Source organism: Sinocyclocheilus anshuiensis, unplaced genomic scaffold (assembly GCF_001515605.1).
Source record: "Sinocyclocheilus anshuiensis isolate Anshui unplaced genomic scaffold, SAMN03320099.WGS_v1.1 scaffold1569, whole genome shotgun sequence".
Taxonomy (NCBI): Eukaryota; Metazoa; Chordata; class Actinopteri; order Cypriniformes; family Cyprinidae; genus Sinocyclocheilus; species Sinocyclocheilus anshuiensis.
This window is the reverse complement of record NW_015540100.1, coordinates 80,208-90,068: the sequence shown is the minus strand read 5'-3', so window position 1 is coordinate 90,068 and position 9,861 is coordinate 80,208. Positions and strand designations below refer to the sequence as shown.

Here is a 9,861-nt window from a genome sequence, read left to right as displayed (position 1 = left end):
CCCCCTTAATTTATCCAGAATCGTGCAGCTCTATTTTGCATACAAACAGCAAGTCCAGTTTTTATGTAGCCTGCTGATTTTTGTGCATGGTATTCAGCTGTAACTAAATCTTTTGCAAAAAGAGACACAGAATAAATATGTTTTATATCATTTTTTATATAATCACATTGGAATCGAAACTGGGAATCGAAAAGAATCGGACTCGATAAGCAGAATTGGAATCGGAGTTGATCAAATTCAAACGATACCCAACCCTACCTGTGTTCAAGTTCGTGTGTGTGTGTGTGTGTGTGTGTGTGTGTGTGTGTGTGTGCTAACAGATGCTGTACAGTAGATTTAATTATCATTTCTGGTTTATTTCATGACTCTAGCCCTGTGAACTCTGCTGTGAAACCACAAGTGCCATCAGGAAGACGCGTCACAGCAGACGTCAGCGCTCGAGGTGTGTATGTGAAGCACACGAGCACAGTTGCGTGCGTGCTGTCAAACGGTGTGTGTTACGTGTCCTCTGTGTGTTTTGTGTTACAGGTGTGATGCAGCAGGAGAAGAGTCTGTCTGATGGGAATGTGAGTGTGATCGGTCAGAGACTCGTTTACTCAAACAGATCGTTAGATCCAGACGAGGAGAAGCCCAGCGACATGACATCATCAACACCGCAGATCAGAGCCGCCGGCCGCGAGCCGCTCCGCGCTCTCAGACCCGCTAAAGGTGAGGCGAATTCAGTAAACCTTAGACATTACCAATTAAAACATTTCTTTGCTCATTTGTGTGATTAAAAATACAGTAAAATAATAAATTTGAATTGAAATGGAAACGAACTACAGTACTTGTCTAAAGTTCGGAAACATTACAACTTTTAAATCTTTTTAATGGAGTCTCTTCTGCTCACCAAAGCTGCATTTATTTGATCAGAAATACAGTAAAAGCAGTGAAATATTATTACAATGTAAAACAGCTGTTTTCTATGTGAATATCTGTTAAACTTGTAAGGTCCACACAATTGGCCCAAGGAACTTTCACAAATTAGAATATCGTGAAAGTTCTTTTTTTGTAACTTATTTCAAAAAGAGAAACTTTCATATATTCTAGATTCATTACATGTAAAGTAAAACATTTCAAAAGTTTTTTGTTTTAATTTTGATGATTAGAGCTTACAGCTCATGAAAGTCAAAAATCCAGTATCTCAAAATATTAGAATATTTACATTTGAGTTTCATTAAATGACCATCCCTACAGTATAAATTGTTTAATGTTTTGATCGGAACGGAAGAGCGGTGAGTTGACCCGGGGACTCCCTGAGCTAGTCGCATCCAAAGCCATATCTAGAGCCCTCACATTCTTACTGTCCTCAATTAAAGTTTGGATGCGTGTCTCTAGTTCTGAAACCTTCTCTGTCAGCCTAACTATTTCCCTGCATTTATCACATGTGAATCCCTCGCTGCTGACAGAGAGAGCTAAACTATACATGTGGCAAGCGGTGCAAACAACAATAGCAGGAGAAGAAGCCATTACTCACCGTGATTGCTGAATGATTCCGACTTACCACTGTTGTTTGATGAACTCGTGAAAAACGGCGCGAGAGAGAAAAGAAACGGAGCGAGAGAAAAAATAAAACGGTAATAGACGTGAATGGAAACGCGAATGACAAGCTAACCGGCTATCGAATGCTAACGCGCTGCACTCACGGTTTAAAATTAAAAGCGAACGATCAAATTAATCAGATTAGTTTAAAAGATAATATCGGATATATGGTGGGAATTAAGTTACATTTGATCACTTTAAACAACAGAGAGTGATAGTAAGATAGAGATTCAACAGAAAAGCGAAGCTACATGGAGCTACAATCACAAACCACTCAGCAGCACAAGTAACAGGGATGACCACAAGCCTGAGAATACTGTTGCTCAGTGCTCCAAAGTCCTCTTTTCAGATGAAAGTAAATTTTGCATTTGGAAATCAAGGTCTGGAGTCTGGAGGAAGACTGGAGAGGCACAGAATCCGAGCTGCTTGAAGTCCAGTGTGAAGTTTCTGAAGTCAGAGATGATTTGGGAGCCGTGACGTCTGCTGGTGTTGGTCCACTGTGTTTTATCAAGTCCAAAGTCAATGCAGCCGTCTACCAGGAGATTTTGGAGCACTTTATGCTTTCATCTGCAGACAAGCTTTATGGAGATGCTGATTTCCTTTTCCAGCAGGACTGGGATATTTTCAAGAGAAAGATGAGAAACAGTGGATCCGAGCTGAAGCTCAATAGTGCCTCAGCAGAGCCACAGGTGGATCGCTTCCATTCACTCCTCACTGATGCTGAGTTTGTGCTGAAGGAGCCCCGACCAAGTATTGAGTGCAGAACTCAACATACTTTAAACAACTTGAGCTTTTCTGTTTTGCAAATCCTTTTTTTGATTGATCTTAGGAAATATTCTAATATTTTGAGATACTGGATTTTTGACTGCCATGAGCTGTAGGATCTAATCATCAAAATTAAAACAAAAAAACTTATGAAATGTTTTACTTTAAATGTAATGAATCTAGAATATATGAAAGTTTCACTTTTTGAAATGTTACAAAAAAAAACTTTTTCACGATATTCTACTTTTTTGAGATGCACCTGTATATATAAAAATAAATAAAGTATTAATTTGTTGTTAAATTTTACTTATCCCAGATTTGTGAATGGTTGTGTATCACGGTTTGATTACATTTAACTATATATTTACATAGAAAGCAGAAATTTTACTTTGTAATAATATTTCACTGTTTCTACTGCATTTTTGATCAAATAAATGCATCTTGGTGAGCAGAAGGGACTTCTTTCACAAACATTAAAATCTGAATTATTCCAGTCTTTTATCAGTAGTGTATAAATTGTTTGAGGATGTCTGAGAGTCCCGTTGAGTAGTTTTTGATGTAATAATGTCACGTGTTTCTCTCAGGATCTCAGCAGCGTGTGTCGTGCAGTCGTGACATGTCGGAGGGCGTGATCGGACGAGGTCAGTTCACCGCTGTTTTACTGTGAGCTGATCTAAAGCACAGCCGCTCTCATCCTCGCTCGTCTTCTTCCCTCATGTCTGCAGGAGTGTTCGGTTCGGTTGTTCTGCCCAGTCGTCTCAGTGTGGCGTCTTCTCCCGAGCAGTGCGACTCGGCCGGTAAAAGCGGCTTCACCAGCGCACTCGTCGAGTCTGACGCCAGTCCTGAATCAGAGGAGCTGCCGGTCACTCAGGTGCGTCTCAAACAGGCTGACGGTGTTAAAGGGGTCATGACATGGATTTTTTTATTATTTTAATTAGGGCTGGGCGATTTGGCAAAAAATTTAAATCTTGATTTTTCCAGAACGTTTGACCGACTCGATTTTTTTACGATTTTTAACTAGTCAACTTGAAAATGTAACCACAACATGATTCAAGTAACTTTTTCTTTATTAACCCTGTAGTTAAAGAAAATTCTATTCCAAGTGCAGCACACATGATGTAAATGTTAAACAAATCACTTGTTAAATATCTTTGCAGAAAAAATGCATGACCTACAACTACATCCGGTACAAACTTGTCTTATACATATTATGTGTTCAGAAATAATACGAGGAAAATGCTTTAAAAAATCTCTAAAGTCAAGGTAATTCAAATTCAAAATGACTGAAGGTATAACACAAGTAGACTACTAATGTAACTATAAATGTTCTGTAAAAACAACAGCAGCTTTCAGTCAAGTCACCATGATGCAAACATGAAATATCAGACATACAGTAGTAGTTCTTTACAGGTTTTTTTTATTCGATTGCGCTGCTTTTCCATTGTTTTTTTTGTGTAAACATGGTTGCGCTCGCGTCTCTTGCAGCATCTCATGCATGAAACTGCATTCTAAAAACACGGCGCTCAAGTTAAAAGAAGCTCACTCCCATCTTCTTGCATGTGTTTCCTATTCCACTGCCCGCGTTGCATCTTTGTCAACACAAAAGCGCATTCTGTGTGAATGGTGCTTAGCGCTATGTTTATGGTCCTTCACAGAGCGGTTAATCACATGTGACATGCGGTTGGATCGTTCTTTTCTCTTTACTGTTATCATCGGCATATTGTCAAAGTGTCTAATTCTAACATTTGGTAATGTTTCTATTCAAAATCACGATTCCTCGATTTCTAAAAAAATTTTATTGTGGCAAAACATTAAATTCAAATTAATCGATAAAATCGGGAAAATCGTCCAGCCCTAATTTTAACATGTTCCTTGAGGTTTACGTATAATGTTAAAGGGCACCTATTATGCAAAATCCAATTTTACATGCTGTTTGGACATAAATGTGTGTTGGTTGAATACAACCACCCTACAATGATAAAAATCCACCCACTTGTCTTGACCCCTTTAAATTGAGCCTCCGCTGTGATCCTGAGTCACGTGATCTGTGTGCGTTACAGGAGAGAGTCAGACTGTCCGAGTCTACGAGCGACAAGATGCATCAGCAGGACACGCCCCCCGCTCAGGATCCAATGAGACGCCGCGTGCTCATCGACAGTGTGAAAGGTGAGAGGTCAACAGCAGTGACGGCCATCGCTCATCTGTCGTCTCTGTGCTCACCGTTTATGGTTTGTTTCCAGACGTGAGTCTGAACGGATGTGAGTCGCTCTCTGATGAATCTCCCTCCTGCCCGACTGGATCGCAGAATCCAGTGAAATATCTAAGCCCCGCCCATCAGCCCGCCCCCCCGACCAGCCTGCCCAATAGGAACGCAGCGCCACGACTGAGACGAGTGTCTAGTCTGAACCGGATCAGACCGCCTGCATCACACAGCTCCGGTGAGAGAGAAAATATACACATATACACACACTGTATGTGCAGACTTTACATCACTGTTCAAAAGTTTGGGGTCAGTAAGATTTAAAAAAAATTAATTACTGTATTCAGCAAGAATGCATTAAATGAATGAAAAGTGACAGTAAAGGCATTTATAATGTTAGAAAGATTTATATTTCAGATAAAAGCTGTTCTTTTGAACTTTCTATTCATCTCTGAATCCTGAAAAATAAAATGTATCACGGTTTCCACAAAAATATTGTGCGGCACAACTGTGTTCAACATTGATAATAATCAGAAATGTTTCTTGAGCAGCAAATCAGCATATTAGAATGATTTCTGAAGATCATGTGACACTGAAGACTGGAGGAATGATGCTGAAAATACAGCTGCGCATCACAGAAATAAATTACAGTTTAACATACATTCACATAGAAAACAGCTGTTTTAAATCATAATAATATTTCACAATTTTTACAGTATTTTTGATCACATAAATGCAGCCCTGGTGAGCTGAAGAGGCTTCTTTCAGAAAAATCTTACTGACCCCAGACTTTTGAACGGTAGTGATACTACAGGCAACTAACACTAAATTCGCTCACATTTACTGCTTTTTGGTAAGGTTTAATTAATTTTATATTAATTAATTTCAATAGGAAACGAAAAGATTTCCACATGCAAATTTCACATCGCTTTCACTTAGTCATGCAAATTCACTGCATTGACCCACAGAAAGCTGCTTGATTTGAAAGTGACCGTGCTTCATATATCATTACACTATTCACAAATGTACTTTTTTCCCCTGCAAAATTGTGACCGCAGCTTTAGTCAGTAAATTGTAGATCTATCTCAACAAGGTCATGGCTTCAGTTCCCAGGGATCACACTTATAACATGTTTACCGTGGATAAAAGCTTCTACAGACTTCATAAATGTCATGTCAGATATAATCAGTCTGTCGCTGAGGTTTGTCTCGATCATAATAAAGTTGTTCATGTCTGTCCATCAGATGAGTTGATTACTGGGAGTCTGAAGAAAGAGGGTCAGGATCAGGCAGACCTGCGGCCGTTCTCTAAACCGGAGCTGGCGCTAACGCAAAGCTTCAGACTGATCGCCGCAGACGACTGGTGAGTCTGTGTTTAGCATCGACACAGGTGTGCTCGTTCATCATCACACACAAATAGAGATCGACAGATCCTCTTGTAAAGTCGTTAGCGTAAATATATTCTGTTCATGAAGGGAGAAGAAGATCGAGGGGATGAACTTCCTGCGTAGTTTGGCTCAGTATCATCCTGACGTGCTCATGAGCAGGATTCATGACGTGTGTCTCGCTCTCATTCAGGAGGTCAGTCACTACTGCAGCTCACGCTCACAAATCATTTCAAGACCAGTCACATTTATTTCTATAGCACTTTATACAATACAGATAATTTCAGAGCAGCTTCGCAGTGATACACAGGAGGGCGGTCCAATAAAAATTCGAATATTTGTCGAATTCAAAATAAAAATCCAAATCCGTCTCGCACAAGAGAGCCGCATGTTTAGAAAGCCACTTAAAATTAATGTAAGTTCAACTTTTAAAAATACACGTCTCGAGACTTTATGGCGGTTTTCCCCCGTCCCACTGCATCTCATGTTTTTAAATATAAAATGTGTTTTGGTTCTATTTGTTTAAGCAACTTAATTAATTATATTTGGCCTATAAACATTATTTTAAACATTATGCACTTTTTTTTTTCAAAGATAGTCATGTTATTTTATTACTTAATACGTGCATTAGTAATACTTTGCTCGATGCGCCCTCTTGTGGCCTCAGGAGAGAAGCCAAAAGCTTTTTTTCCCCCTAACTGAAATTATACCTTTTAAATTCGAATATAATTTGAATATTGATAATATTTTAGTACAAAATTCAAATGTAGTTTTTCAGCCATTTTGCCAACCCTAGTGTTAATAGCTATGTTTCCATCCAAAGATTCAAATTAAACTTCTGCACAAAACTGGAATATCGCATAAAACATTTGCGTATAAAGCAAAATCGTCACTTCCTGATAAACTGGCACTAAATATCACTAAGAAAAGTAGGAGAAGCCACTGAATATAATAACTTTCATATATGATAAATTTAGGGATGCACGATGTTGGATTATTTCAGATATCCGATATACCGATATTTTTTTAACTCATTTTGGCCGATAACTGATATATTTCGTTTTGTTTGGAAACAACACCAAGTCTCTCCTGTCTAAGCAAAATATTTTCAATTTTATTTGTAAGAACTTATTTGTTAGAATTAAATAAACAATAATGAAGGTTTAAAACTTTGAAATCAATTCTGTATTTGACCGGTAGCCAATGAAGTGAAATCAGAACCGGTGTGATATGATCACTTTTACGCTTCCCTTTGAGGAGCTGGGCTGCGGCATTTTGAACTAACTGTAGGCGTATCACACATGTCTGAGAGGCACCAATGTACAAAGAGTTACAATAGCCTAGTCGAGATGTTACAAATGCATGCATGACCGTTTCGAAATTCTTACCAGACACGATGTTGGATTATTTCAGATATCCGATATACCGATATTTTTTTAACTCATTTTGGCCGATAACTGATATATTTCGTTTTGTTTGGAAACAACACCAAGTCTCTCCTGTCTAAGCAAAATATTTTCAATTTTATTTGTAAGAACTTATTTGTTAGAATTAAATAAACAATAATGAAGGTTTTTTGACAGTACATTGAAGCTTTGAAAATAGCTATAAATATATCAATCGCTGCATTTTTTCCCCCCCAGAAAGATGCAAGGTTAACCCTAACGTTTTATTTTAAGATTTAACATTTGTAGATGGTCTAAAGCAAAAGAGTTGTACAAATTCTGAAAATCTTTTAGAGCTTATGATTTGTTTAAAAAAGAAAACATATTACACATTAATGAATAAATCAGTATACAATTATTTAATTTACAGGTGTCGTGTTTGTAATGTTTTTATTTTATTCATGTAAGCGATAGCTTCTGACCTTTAAATCAAAACATATTCATTATTTTATGACATCAATTACTGCTTTATTATTCACAGAATAAATGCAGCGATCCAAACAGTGAGTCTAATCATCATTCAGACAAATCTTTGCTTCAAGAATGAGCCACACTGTTGATGTGATCTAATCATTAGCACACCCTGAGCACATGTGAGTTATGCTTATCAAATTTAAGACTGTTATCAAGCAAAACCCCCAGATTCCGAACACAGGTGTTACTGTAAGGTAACAGAGTATCGAGATCAACATCATGAATGCTGTGATCATTTGAACCAAACAAGATAATTTCAGTCTTACTCTCATTAAGACTTAAGAAATTACTAGCAAGCCAGAGTTTCAGTTCGTCTAAGCAGTCTAATATCAGTCTTTACATGCAAAATATTTAAAGTGTACCTAAAGTATACTTGCAATAGTTCCACTTTAGCACAATCAAATATATTAAGCATATCTTTAATTGTACTACAGCGCTACTTCTGCACAATTAAAGCTCATTAAGCACAAAATTAGTTGTTCCAATTAAGCAGACTTTAAGTATACCAGTTTAGTATACTAAAAGTACAATTCCAGGCTATCTTTATTAAGTACATGAATATTTAAATGTATTTGTGGTATACTTAGCATGAAATAAATGTATTTCAAATACATTTTGTATATATATCTTTCACTAGGGGTTACTCAACAAAAACACACATGCAAACATTGACTGTTCCATCACAAATAGGTATATTTTTCTGACTGTAGTTTGATATAGAGGGTTAGAGATGTTATTCTGTAATGCGTTTCAGACTTTACTCAGGCTTTTCAGAACAACGTTTCAGATGCTGTGAACGAGATCGGTCCGCTGCTAGTCAAGTTATCCCGTCACATGACTTTTTAGATGCGCATAGTGGAAATTATTCAGTGTTTTCATCATAGTTTATATGCATTTTTTCTTATCGGATAAAAAGTTTATCATACTCACGTTTTTTAATGTGCATTTTTAGAATTTATGCGCATCTTGGCGTTTCCATCCAAGGTTTTTTTTATGCGATATTCCTAGTGCGTAAGTGTGCGGCTCTGCATCTCAGCGGTCTGGTGGAGCGGGTCGGAGCCGCTCGTCTGCTGTCTGGAGCTAAAGATCTGACCGACCGCATCCTACCAGCCGTCTGTAAGCTGGTGCAGGACTCTTCTCAGGAGGCCAGGTGAGCGGCGCAGGGGTCAGAGGTCATGCAGCCTAGACACACTCTCGCCTCAGCGCTTCATGCTTTCATTGCTGTGTCTCTCAGGTACTTTGGTCGACAAATGCTGCTGTTTTTGTCCTCTCACCGTGACTTTGATAAAATGATGGAGAAGTTCATCCCAAGGTTTTTTTTATGCGATATTCCAAAATGTGCATAAAAATAGGTGGATGGAAACATAGTTAATGTTGCAAAATGTATCAGTGATGGAACTAGTTTCAGCTGTGAAGCAGCTCTACAGAAGGCAGTAGTGTGATTATTCTGATCATGCGTCATCTGGTGTGTCTCTCTCTGATGAAGGTTCGTAACCTGCGCTCCGGCGTGTCTCGTGTGGCTGTGGTGACGCTGGGAGAGATGTTCGCGGTGCTGCAGAAGGGAATGGATCAGGAGCTGGATGCGACGGTCAGAGCTCTGCTGCAGAAAGCCGGAGAATGCAACGCCTTCATCAGACAAGACGTGAGTTCATTCAGCCTAGACACACTCTCGCCTCAGCGCTTCATGCTTTCATTGCTGTGTCTCTCAGGTACTTTGGTCGACGCATGCTGCTGTTTTTGTCCTCTCACCGTGACTTTGATAAAATGATGGAGAAGTTCATCTCTGCTAAAGACCTGCCGACCATCAGAGACGCCGTCTTCACTCTCAAAACCAAGGTGTGCACAAACCCCTCACAAACACAGCTAGCTGTTTTCCTGCATATGTACACTACTGCTCAAAATATTGGTGTCAGTATGATTTTTTTTTTTTTCACGTTTTCGAAAAAAGTCTCTTCAGCTCACCAAAGCTGCATTTATTTGATAAAAAATACAGTAAAAATTGTGAAATATTA

The 9,861-nt window shown here is 38.6% G+C and overlaps 1 protein-coding gene across 1 annotated transcript in view; it reads left to right on the top strand.

The window, feature by feature from the left end:
* togaram1 (TOG array regulator of axonemal microtubules 1) overlaps positions 1-9,861 on the top strand; it is a 27,565-nt gene that overhangs the window by 9,994 nt on the left and 7,710 nt on the right. Inside the window, 10 exon segments of the mRNA XM_016484456.1 lie at positions 372-442; positions 529-708; positions 2,931-2,987; positions 3,072-3,217; positions 4,407-4,512; positions 4,587-4,784; positions 5,791-5,908; positions 6,021-6,126; positions 9,336-9,546; positions 9,549-9,685. Of these exon segments, the coding sequence (XP_016339942.1) occupies positions 372-442; positions 529-708; positions 2,931-2,987; positions 3,072-3,217; positions 4,407-4,512; positions 4,587-4,784; positions 5,791-5,908; positions 6,021-6,126; positions 9,336-9,546; positions 9,549-9,685 (1,330 nt within the window).